At 40.6% G+C, this 19,501-nt stretch overlaps 1 protein-coding gene across 1 annotated transcript in view; it reads left to right on the top strand.

Annotated features, from left to right (window-relative positions):
• The window catches only part of LOC143974429 (MAP kinase-interacting serine/threonine-protein kinase 2-like), a 182,846-nt gene extending 163,800 nt beyond the window's left edge, over positions 1-19,046 (top strand). Inside the window, 1 exon segment of the mRNA XM_077475806.1 lies at positions 1-19,046. Within this exon segment, the coding sequence (XP_077331932.1) occupies positions 1-58 (58 nt within the window). The 3' untranslated portion in view covers positions 59-19,046.
• The last annotated feature ends 455 nt before the right edge of the window (positions 19,047-19,501 follow it).

The raw sequence follows: 19,501 nt of genomic DNA on the forward strand, positions 1-19,501 counted from the left end.
CAGCAAGGGAAGAGTTTCTCCTCGAAGTATAGCACTTCTTCTTATTGTCAGTGATTGAATGCAAGTCAGGTTTTATTTTGCACAGCTATATGAGCACCTGGTACCGATTGGCTTGTTAGAGGGTGTTTTATGAATGTATTGTAATTTGTACAAAGACTTGAACATATTTTATAATCAAAGTCTTTACTTGTATGCATAATGAATGTTTCTGAAAGCTGAATATTTTTTGCAATGGTTATTTTCCAAAACATTGGAAAAGATGGTTGTTTGGAAGTTCGTGGGGGTAAAACTGTGAATGAAATGGCATTTGACCAAGTTATAGAATTGATCTAGTTAGGTTTATTTAAACCACAGATGCTGTTGCACTTCCTTTTAATGTCAAAAAACTACATTTTATATTTTTTCATGTTGTCTGCAATCATACCAGGTGATTCTACCAGCATGGTGTATACTCTGACACTTCCTTTCCTAGGTTGACAACACGCACTTAATTCAGTTGCCATTTTCTCACCTCTTCCTGTGTGTTCCTGAGTTGGACTACAAGCAGCCCACTGACACAGTGTGCTAGCACATTCTGCCATAGCCATTTAAGTAAAACTGTGAAGTTCAGGTGCTGCTGGAGCACATACACGTCAATGGGACATTTGTACAAAGTTTACAGGATAGGCACAGTACAGGAAACAAAACCACGAACAAAGGGGAAAATATTTTGTAAACTGTACCTTTCATACTGTGGTTCTAAAACTGGTCATAAGTTGGGCCTCCTGCTTGGGTCTCATTTTACTTATGTTATATTTTCAGATTACAGCATTAATGTTTCTGACAAAATCTAACTGGATGTTTAGAACATGAGCTAAACTTCCAGTAGATGCAGGGAATAAAAGTTGGCTATATGAAGACCGCAGGCATGCAATTGCAATTATTATATAATTGGATTGCTTTCCCCACCAATGATAGGTGACTAATGTTAATCAGATGTGGGTTTCTTTGTCATCCCATCTATATGTAGTGCCTGCAGGCTGTTTTTTTTTTGGGGGTATATTCTTGCTGCTAGTCATCCCATATAGTGCCTTCCCCCATCATAGTTAGAAAAAAGTAAAATGGGATATATTTCCAAAAATGGTTGTCAAGTACCGCGAGTTGGCTCTTGAGAGCAAGAATGCATATGTAGTGCTAGCAGCAACAAAACTCCTCAATTTAAGTACTCTGGACTGCAAAAACTGATTTATGGATGTAGCTGATGGGTCCCAGTTCCTTTGTAAAAAGAAAAACAATTGTATTAAATACACCAGCATACGCAGACGGAAAGGAAAATTAAAAGAGAGAGTTCTATTAACATGCATTTTACCATGTTGAGTCTTTTAGATTTTTTTTGTCGATGCAAGAAGAAAAAATGTATTTTTTATTTTTGCAAGGCCCCTATTGATAAACTATTAATTTCCCTTTTCTTTAGCCTTGCAAGAGTTTAGGCATTTTTTCCTCTTCCCTGAACATTTCAGGTTAAGAATATTCAAAATTGTTCCTTACTGGCCTAAAATTGGTTGTTTGCCAAATTAGTCCTAATGTCAGACCACAGATTTTTTTTCTGTGATTTCTTTTTTAACCACTTCAGCCCCGGAAGGATTTACCCCCTTCCTGACCAGAGCACTTTTTGCAGTTCGGCACTGCGCCCTCTTTAACGGACAATTGCGCAGTTGTGCGGCGTGGCTCCCAAACAAGATTAAAATAGAGCTGTCTTTTGGTGGTATTTGATCACCTCTGTGGTTTATTTTTTGCGCTATAAACAAAAAGAGCTACAATTTTGGAAAAAAAAAGCATTATTTTTTACTTTTTGCTATAATAAATAACCCCCAAAAATATATAAAAAAATATTTTTTTTCCTCAGTTTAGGCCGATACATATTCTTCTACATATGTTTGGTAAAAAAAAATAAAAAATCACAATAAGCGTTTATTAATTGGTTTGTGCAAAAGTTATAGCGTCTACAAAATAGGGGATGTTTTTATGGCATTTTTATTAATAATTTTTTTTTTTTTTTACTAGTAATGGCGGCGATCAGCGATTTTCAGCATGAGTACAACAGTATGGTGGACACATTTTTGGGACCATTGGCATTAATACAGCGATCAATGCTATAAAATTTCATTGATTACTGTAAAAATGTCACTGGCAGTGAAGGGGTTAAGCATTAGGGGGCGGGGAGGGGTTAAGTGTGTCCTAGGGGAGTGTTTCTAACTGTCTGGGGGATGGGCTGTGTGTGACATGACACTGATCGCTGCTCCCGATGACAGGGAGCAGAAGACCAGTTTCCTGTCATTAGGCAGAACAGGGAGATGCTGTTTACATTGGCATATCCCCATTCTTCAGCTCTGCGACACAATCATGGGTCTCCCCGTGGCGATAGTCCGCGGGTCCCACGGTCACGGAGCTCGTGATAGGTGCGCGCCCACCTGGAAATTCAAAGTAACGTACAGGTATATTACTTTGCCCAGCCGTGCCATTCTGCCGCCGTATATTTTCCAACAGCGGTCGGCAAGTGGTTAAGGTCTGATCTAGTACCCCTTAGGTCTATAAATATTGACCCTTTCACATTAAAAGTCAAAAGCAAAACTAAACCCAAACACACTGAATCAATATGTTGTAGCTTATAAATCACTGGATGTGGTGGCTGCATTAGCTTTTTTTTATCATCTGGCAGTTAGCAAATAACACTACTTGTCTTGAGTTGAGACTACATTCCCTCCTTCACTGTATCTGTGATGGAGCAATGTAACCACTTATGGACAGCAGCATTGTCAGTCAGTGGAGAGCTTTGTGATAGATGGACTTTACATATGTAACATACAGTCTAACACTTTTATTAAGCACTTACAGCTATTTTTTTTTGTGGTGAAGGTTTTACATTAATAAAAGCTGACCATTGTAAGCACTACTATCAGTATTAAATGGTTTGTCTCAACCTTTTAACTGCTATCTTTATCAGAAAGCTCGGTCTGTTAAAGGAAGTTGAATAACAGCCTTAAGGCTGGGTTCACACCTTTGATGGATGCGGCTCGCAGCAGGGATCCGGTGTGTCCCTGTTATCCATTACAGGGAAGAATCGGGGACGAATTTTTGCCTGAATTTGGCCCTGAAACTGAGCCAAAGACGTACGGGGCCCCCTGTGCAATCCGCTCCGCAGCCACTATGGAGATATGTGAACCAGCTCCATAGATAGCCAGTCACAAGCTCCTTTCATGCGAATTGGATGGAGAGAAACCTGCATCCAATTCACACTAGTGTGAACCCAGCCTAAAGAGTTGTGTAAAACCCAAAAACCAAGGTTCATTAAATTGCAGTTTATTAATTTTTAGATGTGGCAGAATAATTTTTTTCTTTTCTTTCAGCTTTTTTTGTCTGTATTTTCACCTGGTGATCATGGCAGTGGGTGTGTTATTTTCCAACTTACTTTGACAGACCAAGCTGCCACACATAGTAGCAGTTAGAAAGTTGAGACACACCTCAACCACTGAGAGGGGTGATTATAATGGTCGACTTATATTTATGTACAACCCGAATTCCAAAATAGTTGAGGCGCTGTGTAAAATCTACATAGAAAGCAGAATGCAATGATTTGCAAATCTCATAAACCCATATTATTCACAATATAAAATCAAAAATGTATCAAATGTATAAATTGAGAAAATTACCATTTATTGAGGTAATTTTAAAATTGATGACAGCAACATATCTCAGCAAAGTTGGGATATCTTCTACTTCTGAGACACTGTGACTCCCTAAGATGCTATAGTACTTAAACAATTTTGAGCCATCAAACTCGTTTAACTGGATTTTTTGAACAAAGAGAAAGCTGTACTGTTGCATATCATGCAAATAAGCAATATGATGTTGTTTCTGGGAGGGATAGAAGGAAGATCTGCCCCGTTATTAGCGCCTCCTTTTGTGTTTTACTGCATGGGTGCTGCAGCAGTTTTACTACAGGGAAAAGAGATTGGCTTACTGCTAAAACCTGTTCTGCCATGTGTTTAAGGGACCTATATTAACACTGATTTGTCATTCTACTTTTCTTTCCCCCCTAAGTCCCTTTACTGCCTTTCCAGAAATACCATGGCAGGCAGTAACGGGGTGTAAACAAGTTTTGCCGCTGCAATAGCAGCCTTTAATTTGTTTTAAATTTACAATACTGACTCTGCTCTTCATTGGCCAGCAGAAGTTCACCCTTCTACCAATGAAGAAAACACTGTATAGTGGGCAAACATGTACATGATTCATGTGTACATGCATATCTCATAATCTGCAGAAATATCTCAGCTAGCCACTAAAATCCCCAAAGATATGAGGAGTTTTTAAAGTCTACTAGCATTAAAGGCGAGGTACAGCCAAAGCTCATGTGGAAAAACCTGCTGTTGGCTGACGTCACAGAGCCAGTCCAGGCAGTGGAAAGATTGTGACAATATGGTTGACATCCACCCAAAACCCTGAACCGTCACTTGGCTCAGCCTCTCGGCGGGCCGCTGAGAGCCTGAGCCAGCTGCTCCCACCCCCCTCCACAGCTCAGCATTCCAGTGAGAGCGAGAGAGAGAGGGGGGGGGGGGTTGTGCAGAAAGCTGTGACTGACAGTCACCAGCTCTCTGCTCACATAGGTCTCGGAAACTCGAGTGGTCAGCGGTGTTTGAGCCGGCAGGGGGGACAAATGCAGCATCCACCTAGGTAAGTATGATTCTTGAAAGAAAAAATAATTCCCATACTTCTCTTTTAAGATGTAAATGAACTGAACCTCTTAATTTTGATATGCAATCTTTCACATTGCATGCATGTACATGCATTTTTTTATTTTAATTGGTGTAAAATGACACTCTTTGAAGAATTTAATATTTTTTTTCTTTGTCTCTTTGCCCAATTCTTTTCTAACAGTGTATGGTGTGAAACATGGTTGCCTCACCAAGTAAATCATTTTTACCAATTATTTAATTGTGAGAAATGCATAGCAATACATCTGTTATATATGCAGGACAGGGATAACCATAAGTGTTATATCATGCTTCCTGACATTATAATAAATACAAGTGCCTTTTATCCTGGCAGCTGAACCCGCTGGTAAATATTTCTGCCATATAACTTTCTAAGAGTGGCTCCACAACTACATTTGTGCATAGTTTTTTCTTGCATACATGGATTGAGAATTGCAAAAAGTTATCTAAAATACAACAGTCCTATTATAAAGCTTTGCCGACTTCCATAATACAATAATGTGCAAGCAACATTTTTATTATTTAACTTGCATTTGATTGGGGGTTCTTTGCAAAGTGAATTTTCAATGTATTCACTAAGCAAAGTGAAAGTTCCCTTGCAGTGTTAACAGCCCATTTATTGCCTTTAGTAAATCAACCTTTTTTTTTTTTATCTGCCGAATTCTCTGTGCGTTATTGTGTCTTTCTTTAAACATTCCATTACCAGCACTAAATTGTGTATGATTGTTACCTCTTTTTTTTATATGCAGGTTTTGCTATTAAGGTTTTACCCACAAATAATGCAAAGCGTTAAATGCACTGTGATATCCAGATAATTTCATACATCTACATAACTAGAGCAGTAAAGTAGCATAGGGAAAATTGTGCACTTTTACACCTGTGCACCACTGTTCTTGCTGTCAGGATTCTTGCAGGAGTTCTCACAATACAAGAGAGAGTGGAGCACAGGTATATGGAAGCATAAGTGGTGGAAAAGAAACTATACATATCTAAAGGCTAGATTGGTGCAGCCTTGTTACATATAATGATCAGTATGTAACATCCTAAGGGGCTGCTTTCAGTTGTATTCTTTGCCACAAACAGTGAGAGCCTTGATTTTCTTTCCATGCTTCAGAGAGACACTTGCCCTGCACCTCCTCTAATCAGAAAACATCTATTATTTTCAGTGTATACAAGGGGTTCTCTGGTTGAACATGGTGGAGGCAAAGGGTTCACTTCAATTTATGTTTGTCTGATCAAAGAATACATTTTTATAATTGAAAAGTTTTTAATTTTGCTTGTCTTTAAACAATTTACAAATGGGCTATTTTGCAGTCTTTTGTGAGTTTTCTAATAATTAATTTGTGCACCAATTAACTTTGCAGTCACAACACTGTTGCAAGGTGCTTTTCATATTGAAAAATGTCCAATTACTTAAGTGGGGCAGGACTTGGACTGGATGTGCTAACATGTAAAGATATAAGATCAGGGAAGCATGATGCATCTAAGCTGCTTTTACAACACTTTGTCAGTATTTGCATGTTGTTGATGCCAGAACTTTTGCTAAATTCTCTTGTCCCACTGAAAAGATGTATATAAAATAAGTTGGGCTATAACAAAGTACAAAATTCCCTTCTTTTCCATTGCAGCCAATTTGGTGATTTTCATGGGCTGCAGGAAACAAAATCCCATCATAGTTACATAGTTAGTAAGGTTGAATAAAGACACCAGTCCAACCTAAGTGAGTGTCTAGAATTGTGCCTATCCCTGTACATTGCACACTCACATTGGTCCCTACCCTCAAGGAGGCCACAATCCAAGGTCCCCATTCATATACTAGGGCCAATTAACCTATCTGCATGTCTTTGGAGTGTGGGAGGAAACCGGAGTACCCAGAGGAAACCCACGCAAGTACAGGGAGAGCATGCAAACTCCAGGCAGGTGGTGTTGTGGTTGGCATATGAACCAGCGACCTTGTTTACTGCTAGGCGAGAGTGCTAACCACTACACCACCGTGTCACCCGCTTCTTTTCCATAGCAGCCAATTTAGTGATTTTCACAGGCTGTAGGAAAGAAAATCCCATCTATGGCTGGCTATAGATAATCTGATTTGTTTTTGGCTGAGGCGTATAAAATAAGTTAATTATTTTATCCTTTCTTTATAGTAAAGAACTCAGAGCTTTTTAAGGGATTAGGTGTGACGTTTCATTTTTTTAAATCAAACTCTGACACCATTTGTTGCTTAATACCTATAGGCTGGCAGGTATCTTTTCACTCAGAAGCATAACTAAAGGTAATTGCATTTTATAGCTCAAATTTGCAAGGCTACCAAGCACTTCAATGCACAACTTTAAGGAATGATTGTGTTGGCTGAGTCACTAGAAGTGACTCTCAAAGAGAAAATGTTTTTATGACTACTTCATTTTTTGTTTTTACAGATAGCGATATATTTGCGCTTTAAAGCACCTCAGTCTCTAACATTGCAAAAAGCATCCCCTGTAAAAACAGGATTTTTAAAACAGCTTACCTGTAAAATAATTTTCTTTGAAGTATATCAGGGGTAAGTGTTTTAAAAATCCTGTTTTCTTTTTATACATCAGGGGACACAGATCGATAGTAGTTACTATGTGGGATGTCCCATAGCAATGGCAACTGAAGAGAGGGAGACACAACAAAAAAGTAGGGCATTAAGAAGCTAGAGGACTCATACTGCAGCCTGCAGTACACTATGCTCAAAGGCAATATCCTCATGACCTTTAACATCGATTTGATAGAATCGTTAAATGTATGGACTGAAGACCAAGTTGCCTGTCCTCTTTTTTGGGCCCTTCTGGCAGTACAAACAAAACATCTGTTTTGCGAACCTGAGTGGTCACCTTTAAATAGACTTTGATCGCTCTTACTACATCAAGGGAATGTAGTGCCTTCTCTTCCCTAGATCGAGGCTCTGGGAAGAAAGAAGGTAGAATAATATCCTGGTTCAAATGAAAACCTGTCACCATCTTTGTTAGGAATTCAGGATGAGGACGCAATATCACCATATCCTTACATGATCAAATATGTCTCTTTACAAGACAGAGCTGCCAATTCCAATACTCTACTAGCAGAAGATATGGCAACCAAAAAGACTATTTTCCTTGTCAAATGAATCAAGAGAATCTCCCATATAGGCTCAAAAGGCTGATTCTGTAAAATCGATAAGACTACATTCAAATCCTAAGGATTTAGAGGTGCCCTATCAGGGGGATTGATCTGTGTTAACGCCTGAATAAAACTACGCACCAGAGAGTGAGAAGCAAGAGGCCGTTGAAAAAACACTGATAAGGCTGAGACCTGGTCCTTGACAGTACTCAAGGCCAGCTTTATTTCCAATCCCATTTGCAGTAATTTAAGGATCCTAACTATGACATACTTCCTGGGGTGCCAACCCCTGGATCCACACCAGAAAACATATGCCTTCCAGACTCTGTAGTAAATGACTCTGGAGGCCGGCTTCCTAGCATTAACCAAAGTAGACACTACGGAAGGGGATAACCCACGGCCCTTTAGAATGTGGGTTTCAATAATCAAACTGTTAAATTTAGCATCTGTAAGGTAGAATGGAATACTGGACCTTGCACGAGAAGGTCTGGCCACAATGGCAGGGTCCAAGGGACTCCTACCGCCATCTTTATAATCTCGGCAAACCAGGATCTTCTGGGGCCACCAGAATCACCTCCTTTTGTTCCTGCTTAATCCTGCAGAGAAGGTGCGGAAGTAGCAGAAGCGGAGGAAACGCATAGATCAGTGAAAACTGATCCCATGGGAAGACCAAGGCATCTATTCCGCATGCTAGGGGATCCCTCATCCTTGACACAAAGTTGTCGACTTTATTGTTGAATCTGGATGCGAACAGATCCACGTCTGGAATACCCCAACTTTGGCATATCGCTAGAAAGATGTCGGGACGAAGGGACCATTCTCCCGGAAAGAATTGTTGGTGACTCAAGTAGTCCGCCTGCCAATTTTCTATTCCTGGAATGAAAATCGCTGATAGGCAAGGAATGTTGCTTTCTGCCAACGCTAGAACATGATTCACCTCTTTTTGGGCTGCACAACTTCTCGTGCTCCCTTGGTGATTGATGTAAGCCACACCCGTGGCATTGTCTGATTGAATCCTGACAGGACAATCCCATAGCCTGAGCATCCAGGATTCTAGGCCAGACGTACTGCCGTTGTTATCACTTTCCAGGATAATGGTAAAAAGAATTTGCCTTTTTGGAGGTTGCTGGATATCAACCACCAATTGAGGCTCTGATGCACCTCGGGGGATAAGCGCATTGTAAAGTCCCAAAGCCTGAACCTTCTTTTTCCTGGCTGACTGCGAATGAAACTGCGCATAAAGGAGGCCACCATCTTCCCTAACAACTTCATGCACAGCCGAATGGAAGGATTTCTCTTTGCTTTGACAAGTTGAATCAGTCCCATTATGGAGCTGATTCTTGTCTGGGGTAAGAATACCTTCTTTTGTACGGTATCTATGACTAGCCCCAAGTACTGTAATCTCCTTGATGGTTTTAAGGAGGATTTTTCTAGGTTGAGTATCCAACCTAGAGATTCCAGATTGATCTACTAGGACAGTTATGCCCTGAGCCCTTAACCTGGCTAAAGGAGGTACCAGAATCTTTGAGAACACCCACGGTGCGGTGGCTAGACCGAATGGCAGAGCCACAAATTGAAAATTATTATTTTCAATCTCCAAGCTTAGAAATTTCTGATGAGCAGGAAATATCGGCATGTGGAGATATGCATCCTTGATATCGATCGATTCCAAAAACCCTCCTTGCAAAATGAAAACAACCAATCGGATTGACTCCATGTGAAAGGACCGGATATTTAAGTGCCGTTTCAGATCTTTGAGATCTAGAATGGGTCTTACCTCTACATTTGATTTTGGAACCGTGAAAAGGTTTGACTAAAACCCTGAGCCCTGTTCTTCTAAGGGAACCTCTGTTATGACCGCCTGGGATAAGAGATGATCCAGAGCTAGAAACAGAGACTTCCTTTTCTCTGGATCCCTGGAAACATTTGAAATGTGGAAACGGAAATTCTCGGAACTCTAGTTTGTAACCTAGAGAAACTGAGGAAGCCACCCATCTGTCTTGACATTGTTCCTGCCAGATGTTTGAAAATTGCAAAGCCTTCCCCCACCCGAGTGAGCGGGGGCGCCCCTTCATAAGGAGGCTTTAGCATTCTGTTTTGCGGGCTTTCTGCCCCCAAGTCCTCTTTTGGGTCTGGGGCTGCCCTTGAGGTCTTCCTCTTGAACCTGATGGTGGAGGCCGTTGAGACTGCCTAGAGGCAGATGCCCCTGGTACTGGAGAGGAAGCATGCTTAAAAGAGAAATGTTTAAACTTCACTGGTAAAAGAAAGCTTTTCCCTTTAGAGATTCTTTTGGATGCATTTATCCAGATCGTCCCCAAATAACCGTTCACCATGAAAAGGGAAACTAGCCAAAAGTTTCTTACACTGTGCTTCGGCTGATCAATTCTTCAGCCACAGGATGAGGACTGCGAGAATGCACTAGTCCTAGCATAAGCCGTGAGGCTTGAATGATAGAATCTCTCATAGCATCTACTGTAAAACATAGTGCATCTGATACACCAGCCCATTGCTGGACCTGCTGATCAGGAAGAATCTTAAGTATCTAAACAAACTGATCCTTTATGGACTGAGATACACCAATTGCAGCAAGAACCGGCTGCGCTTCTGAACTTGACATGTTGTTCTTAAAAAGAAATTCCAACTTTTTATCTGTTGAATCCTCTGCGCGTTATCCACGGGACAAGTGAGATTTTTGTTCGCTGAGGCGATTGCAGCATCAATTGCTGGAACCCCCTATTTCTTATAGAATTCCTCCCCATAGGATACAGAGTAGTAAACTTTTTAGGAGGAAAAAACGGTTTATCCGGGTGTTCCCATTCCGAATATATTGTGTTTTTTTTTTTTTTTTGCCATGAATGGGGGAGGCTTTAGTGAGCCCAAACCAGAGGTGGGTTCATCAAAAGACTGCGTTACAGGCAGCAAAAAAGGTTGAACGAACCAATTTAGTAAGGGGGTGTACACGCAATCTGTCTTGTGACACTACTCCCTCCATATTGGGATCCTCAGAAGAGGCTATATTAGTATCTTCCAGATCCTTTGGAAGACCTTCCTGATCCCCTGCCCCTTTCACCTCAATATGAGGGTCCTGAGCACTGGGATCTGCTATTCTTGGACCCACTATGGAGACCCCTGTGTGATATGATATAATATAATATAGGGGCTGAAGTGTCCAGCGCTGCTGCAACATCAGTCTCCCCCGACGGCTCAATCTGACTGGCCGCATCCCTCTCAGAGGAAGATGAGATTCTTTTGGAAATGGATTTAGGTTGTTGTAAAACAGTCGAACCCCTAGAACTCTTTGATGAGTTCCTGGTCCCTCTTCCACTCATAGCCTGAAGCACAAAGCAGAGGCACTACCAGAATAATGCACACAGCTAAGCTATAGTACAGCACTATAATGCTGCTATTAATGCCCAGCCTGAAACCGTAATAATGTGTCAAGGGAAAATGCCTGTGCCACCAAACATGAAGTAATGCCACCTCTTGTGTCCCTCCACAGCCAGCAGCAGCACACAGTGTGCTTTTAAAAGCTTCCTCCACGTGCATCTGGCGTCAGAGAACGCTGATGGCGTTAGCCCAGCCCCCGCGCTGTCTACGGCCCCACCCCTCTTTTTAAAAGTAGGTTTTTTCCCCAGGCGAGTGGCGAACTATAGATGCCTAGCATACAGAGCTAACATGGCGGATCGAAAAAAAAATGATGAGCGGCTGCTGCATTTTTTTAAAAAGTGAATTTGGGCTTTCAAAACCCCCCGGGGGGAGTGCCAGCATAGGGGGCCACAGGCGGGGAGACAAGTCCCCCCTCTTGCTTACCGGAGGATCTGCTGCTTTGGCCAGAGAAGGAGGAAGTGATTGGCTCCTGACACAGTGCTGTTTCCAGCATGAGGCGGTGAGTGCTCAATACAGCCCCCAGTGGTGACCCATAGGCATGACAACATTATTTACTTAAAGGAGATATTGATAAGAAAATTCAAAGATATTTCTTAGAAACTCCACCTACCTTCCAGCCGCAGGGTTTTCTGAGGTAAACCCAATCTTCACCATTCACGGTGGGCTCTATATCCTTCAGGAGCAGGGGAACCTAGAGTTAACCCACAATCCTGGACCTGCAACAGCACCCTGCCAGTAAAACTTTATGGCCTTACTACCAAAAAGTACTGGATCCCAGGGTCCAGCTCTCTAAAAGGAGAAGCATTCGCAGGCACAATCTTGTTTCTTCGGATACGAGGCCCGGGTACCATTCCATTAGGCTCAAAAAAGGACACTTTGAATGGATCTGGTCAGTGTGGCTAGCCCCAGCAAGGGTTATTCCAGTGGAGCTCAGCACATCTTTACTCGCAACCAACACCTTTGACACTGGCAAAAAAATAGAGGTACTCCCAGTAGCGGGAGGGGTTATATAGGGAGTGCACTTCTTGTCTTAGGGCGTGCCAGTGTCCATCACCTAAAGGTGGCCTATTAACACACATAGTAACTACTATGGCTCTGTGTTCCCTGATGTATGAAAATAAATAGTTAATGCCTTTCTCACCACCCCCCGCCACCAGTCTGCTGTATTTAAGAAAATTTGCCACATCAAAAAAATCTTTAAAATCTGACACTTACAAGGTTGTAAAATTTCTGGTACCCTACTGCAGTGGTTCAGTTGACTATCCCTTACATCCTTACTCTATCCTCTAGGGCCAGCAGGATTAACCACAGAGCACAAGTGGAGGGCCGCTTTTGTTTTGATTCGAGTTGCTGCAAAAAAAGCCCTCACTGACCTCTTTAGCTGCAGGCACTTTGCAGCAATTCCTCCTATATATTTCACAGCAGAGGCACTGAAGTATTTCTATTAGTAGCTGTGATTCCCCTTTCCAGCAGTAACTTGGCAGTTTTCAAGAATTCTAGGCTCAAATCTAAACAGAGCATGAGCTTGAGTGGGGACAGCAGGGGCAAGTTGAGCTGAATTTTGAGGGTAAATTGCTACAGAGGTCAGAGAAGGTTTGTTTTTTACTGACCTGAATGTTTGCATTCTGGCCACAGGTACACTTTAACGTAATTATAGAAAGTGTGATTGATGCTGTTAAAGTTTGTAGGATAGCATAACAGATGTGGAGAATAGACGTTTACTCTTGCTAAAATCATTTTTAGTTTTTGACCTAGTGGAATCAGAACCTCTCAAGTTTTAAGGGCAATGCCCAATAGTCAATCGCATAGAAAATGTTTGCTATAATTTAAAAAACAAAACAAAAAAAACTGTGCTGCAAGGTTTAAACTTGTGTAACTAGCCACTCAACCTAAGTCCCTGAAATTATTGTTTTAATTTATTTAGATAAGTATGTAAAAATCTCTCATCCTTGACAGAACTGTAATTGTATTTTTCCTGTGCAGCCAAGTGTTCCAAATTATTGGCTGAGATAAGTCATGGTGCAATGTTTTAAATGTCAGGGAGAGACTGTTAGGCTTCTTTCAGACGAAGGATCCGTTCAGGTCCGCCTGTCAGTTTTTCAGGCGTACCTGAATGGATGCTCTATAGAGATCTATGGAGCATCGGATGTCTACTGACATCCGACCCACTCCAATCCGAAAAAGTGTGACGGAAGAAAATCTACTTTTCCATCCATCATTGGATTGGGTGACGACAGACTCTACGGTCCGTCGTCATCAGATCTGCCATAGGGGAGAGCGGCGCACTGACAGGTCTGTCCCTGGACAGTGTGCAGAGACGGACCTGTCATCTTCCTACTCAGCGGGGATCGACGAAGCGATCACCGCTGAACAAGCGGGTGTCCACGGGGCGGATCATCGCTGATCCACCCCATATGAAAGAGCCCTTATACCACCAAAAAACATACATTTTAGTCCCTTTCACATGTGTGCCTTCCTTTTCAATCAGCAGGCTGATCCCCTGCTGATCTTAGCAGAGTGGGCAGATGACAGGTTCATGTCTGCTCAGTTTATGCAAAGTGGACACAAACCAAGCCCAGTCTTCTCTAAGGATGGCTGGGTATAAATGGATTCTGCTGTCCATTGATACCTGACTACCTATGATCAGATCTACCTACATGGAAGTGAATGGATCCTCCTCCATTTGTTTTTAGTGGACCGGATCAGAATGGAGGTAGATGGGTGTAAACAGACACAAGTCCATTTACACCTGGCGGTCCATAGGGGTGAATGGACCGTCCAATCAGGTCTGCCTAAAGAAAATAACAGGCAGACCTGATTGGAATGTTTGCGTGAAAGGGGACCAAACTCTTTCGTTTTAGGTCACACTTTTAGGCTAGGATAAGGATCTATATTGTCAGCCATGTGATTAATATGTTGTAATTGCCTAAAAATAACTGAAAATGGGAATCCTGGTGCATTAGCTTTAATTGTGCAAGCTGTCTTACAAACCCATTATTTTGTCAGTGTTAACCTCTTCATTTATATTGTTTGCAATTTTGTGACAGCATAGTAGTAATAGTATGATAAAAGAACATTAAAAGCTTTTTTTTCCTGCTTTTCTGTCTACAAGAAGCATATTAATTTTATTAATAGAACAAATACCTCTTCTCTGAGACGAACTGGAAAAGGACATACAAAGTAAACTTGATCAGACTTTTCTTTTTTTTTTTTTCAAAGGATACACTTTAAAATGCATCTTGATTCTTATAGTTATATGTATAACTACAAAGTTGTAAGTACATATTGTATACCTGTTAATTTGCAATCAATAAGACTAGTGGAATACCAATACACAATTTTTTGGATGTGACTGAATGACTTTGAATTATAAAAGATTGTGATGCTTTCTAAGAAGAATGTAAACTGCAAAAGGCATATGAACAATATATTTCAAAGCAAAAAGAAAAAAAAAGGTGCAAGACTTGACTATTTAAGACCAGAAGTATTCAGTATATTTGGATGGGGGAATATATTCAAGTCTTGTATAGCGTGAATTAATAAATTCAATATTTTTGCAGTTCTCTTTAATAATTTTTCTTTTTTGTGTTTTGAATTCGCTTTGGTAATTTTGAGTTACTGTTCACTGGTATGCACTGTTCTGCCTCTGTATAGCATACAAGTTTTATGTGCATTTCATTTAAGGTGCTTATGCACAATATATAGTTTAATGTGCTTTGAAATTGTGACTACCATGAAGATTAAATCATTGGCTATTAGAAGAGATACATGGGCAAACCTGAAACCATAAACATGTAGAGAACAAGCATTCTAACAGTACGAGGAAATTATATTTCTACAGCAAAAACAATTAGATACAATATATGGATTTTTTTTTTCTTTTTTAAAGAAAATCAACTTTGAGTGATGCAACTAAATTATATCTACTTGGTACCCCATGACATACAGGATTGGTAGGTATCCCCTTGGCGGTAAGAGTATAGACCTTATGCCAAGCTGATATCTGCGTATGTGTCCTTCAACACCATAATTGTGGAACAGTTCTTCCCCCCCCCCCCAATAACAGCCTGATGTGCATTCCTCCTTTGATTGACTGAGTTGGAGAGGCAGGCAGATAATATCACTATTTCCACTTCGACCAATCAGAGGAAGTTTTACATACATCAATAAAAATACAAGGCTTCTCCTGAATGGCGGAGACACATTTAGGTCAATTCTCTTTAGTACCAGTAGCAGACGGGATGTCGCTCGTACTGCTGCCAGAATGCTATGCCACATACTGTACAGTGCCTTGAAAACGTATTCATACCTCCTTGAAATTGTCCACATTTTGTCATGTTACAACCAATAACGTAATGTATTTTACTGGAATTTTATGTGATAGACCAACCCAAAGTGGCACAGAATTGTGAAGTGGAAGGAAAATTATAAATGGTTTTCAATTTTTTTTTTTTTTTTTACAAATAAACATGTGAAAAGTGTACCATGCAATTTGTAATTCAGCTCTCTTTACTTTGAGACCAATTGCCTGTTCTTCTAAAGGCAATTGGTGGAACCAATTGCCTTTAGAAGAACACTAGTGAAAAAACAGCATCATGAAGGCCAAGAAACACATCAGAGATCCACAGCTCAGGTGGGAGAATCTGTCCACGGGGCAACTATTAGTCGTGCACTCCACAAATCTGGACTTTTGGAAGAGTGGCAAGAAAAAAGCCATTGTTTACAGAAAGCCATAAGAATTCCCGTTTGCAGTTTGCAAGAAGCCATGTGAAGGACACAGCAAACCTGTGGAAGAAAGTGCTCTAGTCAGATGAGATCAAAATTGAACTTTGTAGCCTAAAAGCAAAACGCTACGTGTGGTAGAAATCTAACGCTGCACATCACCCTGAACACTCCATCCCCACCATGAAACATGGCGGTGGCAGCATCATATTGTGGGGATGCTTTTCCTCATCAGGGACAGGGAAGCTGGTCAGAGTTCATGGGAAGATGGATGGAGCCAAATACAAGGCAATCTTAGAAGAAAACCTGTTATCCCGCGTATACATGAGCGGAATGCCCGACAGAAAAAGACAGACAGAACCTTTTCATTGTATATTCCGATCGTGTGTATGCCTCATCAGACTTTTTTTTAATGAAAATTCTGACAGACCTAGAAATAGAACATGTTTTAAATCTTTCCGACTGAACCAATTCCTATTGGTAAAAACCGTTCGTCTGTATGCTGTTCCGATGGACCAAAAACGGCACATGCTCTGAAGCAAGTATGAGACGGGAGTTATTGGCTACTGGCTATCGAACTTCCTTTTTCTAGTCCCGTTGTACGTCACTGCGTTCTTAATGATCGGACTTTGGTGTGATTGTGTGTACGCACGACAGTTTCAGCGGAACTCTGTCGGAAAAACCTTCGGAGTTTATTCCGACAGGAAAACCGGTTGCGTGTACGCGGCATTAGAGTCTGCAAAAGACTTGAGACTGGGGAGGAGGTTCACCTTGCAGCAGGACAATGACCCTAAACATACAGCCAGGGCTAAAATGGAATGGTTTTGATAAAAACATGTTCATGTTAGAATGGCCCAGTCAAAGTCCAGACCTAAATTCAATTGAGAATCTGTGGCAAGACTTTAAAATTACAAAAAAAAAAAGTACACAGCCGTCACTTATCCGGCGCTTAGATAAAAAATAATAATAATCCTAATCTAATTAAGCAGCTACTATACTATAAAACATGATTCAAAAAGGAAGCAAAAAATTTGAATAATAAGTCCTTCAAGCTTCAGCAGCGCTAGAACATTTAAATTATACAAAAATATTGGTGATCTGTGCATTCAAAAGGGATAGGTCCAGAAAATCAGTGTGACCGTTCATATAAACAAATCAGATGTTTGACCATCACCACACCAAGTGTTTTCACTCCCTATAGGAATTGCACCAGATTTCCCAATGAATAAAACCTCTATATCAGGGATATGCAATTAGCGGACCTCCAGCTGTTGCCAAACTACAAGGCCCATCATGCCTCTGCCTCTGGGTGTCATGCTCGTGGCTGTCAGAGACTTACTATGCCTTATGGGAATTGTAGTTCTACAACAGCTGTAGGTCCGCTAATTGAATATCCCTGCTCTATATGTCTGTTAAGTGGCTGCAACCACTCCCATATTGGCATCCATCAGAAACGCAATTCGATCAGCCAGAAAAGGGGGCTGTTGCAACTCTGGTCCTCTGTTTCTCCCCAAAAAAAAATGCCAGCTACAAACTTTCCATAAAACTCAGGCAAAAGGAAGGAAAAAAAGCCTCAAAGTGTGAATCTGTAAACGCTTTTATTCCAGTAAAAAACCCCTTCCCTTATACATTGCACTTACAAACAACTGTTTTAAAAGAAGCGTTTTAACATAGTTATTGTACTGTATGTTCGGGTCCATTAATCTCACCACCTCTCACGGAGCTGTGATTGTCCGTAGTGGTTCCCAGGAGGAGATTGGAGCCAATGGCAGATGCAGCAAGCTGTGGGGTACACCTAGACGTGTTTCCTGATATAAGTCAGATGCCTATTCCCTTTGCCTGAGTTTTATGGAAAGTTTGTAGCTGGCTTTGTTTGGGAAAAACAGAGTACCAGACTTGCGACCGCCACCCTTCTGGCTGATCGAATTGAGTTTCGGATGGATGCCAATATGGAAGTGTTTGCAGAGACTTAACATACACACAGAGGCTTTTATTCATTGGGAATCTGGTGAGTGCAATTCCTATAGAGAGTGGAAACACTTGGTGTGGTGATGGTCGATCGTCCAAACATCTGATTCGGTTTATATGAACTGTCACACTGATTTTCTGAACCTATCCCATTTGGATGCACAGATCACCAATATTTTAGTATAATTTAAATGTTCTAGCTCTGCTGAAGCTTGAAAGACTTATTAGAATTGTTTGCTTCCTTTTTGAATCAAGACTTGAAAATTGCTGTTCACAGATGCTCTCCATCCAATCGGACAGAGCTTGAGCTATTTTGCAAAGAAGAATAGGCAAAAATTTTGCTCTCTAGATGTGCAAAGCTGGTAGAGACTTGCAGCTGTAATTGCAGTGAAAGGTGGTTTTACAAAGTATTGACACGTGGCTGAATACAAATGCACGCCACACTTTTCAGATATTTATAAAAAAAAATTTAAAACCATTTATCATTTTCTTCCACTTCACAATTATGTGCCACTTTGTGTTGGTCTTAAAATCCCAATAAAATAGATTAACGTTTTTGGTTGTAACATGAAAAAATGTGGATCACTTCAAGGGGTATGAATACTTTTTCAAGGCAATGTATGTAGCTAAAGTTACAACCCGGCAAGCCGGCCACATAGTTATGTAAAGGAAATAGTTTGCTGGAATTCTACTTTAATCTTCCGTTGACAGCACTTTTTTTTATCTATATATAAAGTTGTTGTTCCTGAGTTTTTAAAGGGCATGTAAGCTGATAGCAGGACAGTTGTGATAAGTATACCACAGTACCCTGATCTTCATGTGTTTTGGCTTTTCTTTTGGATTTACATAGTTTACATATAAGGTTTAAGGTTGAAAAACACATTTTTTTAGTTCAACCTATAAATTTGAATAAAAAAAAAAAAAAGTAGATCAGACCAGGTGATTAACAAATATATGCCAACTCCATGTTGAAAAATGATGCTGGAGGCCATTATATATTTCTGATGCAGCTAAGTTTGTTTTTGTTCTCAACAGTTCCATATAATTTTGTATTTTTTTTTCTCTGTAAAGCAATAAAATTTGTTAATTATTTGACAATGTGTGTTGTGTCATGTTTGTCAAAAGAAATTCACTTTCTTCTCTCACAACTGACTGAAGTACAGAGAAACTAAAAGCACAGTTCAGCAGGAACTGGCCAAACTTTGCTCTGTGTGTACCCCTGTCTGTTCAACAGAAGCCAGTCTAATAACTATTCTGTTAATCCGCTTTTCTGGAAAACCAGTGTTCAATGAGCGAAAAAAACCTCAAGGTTTTAAACCCTGCTTTATTTTTTTCCTGTCTCAAGCACAGAAATGCTCATGAAATGTCATGGCACAGAGGCTTCTGAAGCATATACAGTACTGTGCAAACGTTTTGGGCAAGTGTAAAGAAATGTTGGAAAGTAAGAATGCTTTCCAAAATATATAATTGTTTATTTTTTATCGATTTACAAAATACAAACCAATAATTGGCTTGACTACCCGTATCACCAATTTCATATATAGGTGTAAACA

The sequence above is a fragment of the Lithobates pipiens genome, unplaced genomic scaffold (assembly GCF_037356315.1).
Source record: "Lithobates pipiens isolate NorthernLeopardFrog02 unplaced genomic scaffold, aLitPip1_a1.2 Scaffold_13, whole genome shotgun sequence".
Classification (NCBI taxonomy): domain Eukaryota; kingdom Metazoa; phylum Chordata; class Amphibia; order Anura; family Ranidae; genus Lithobates; species Lithobates pipiens.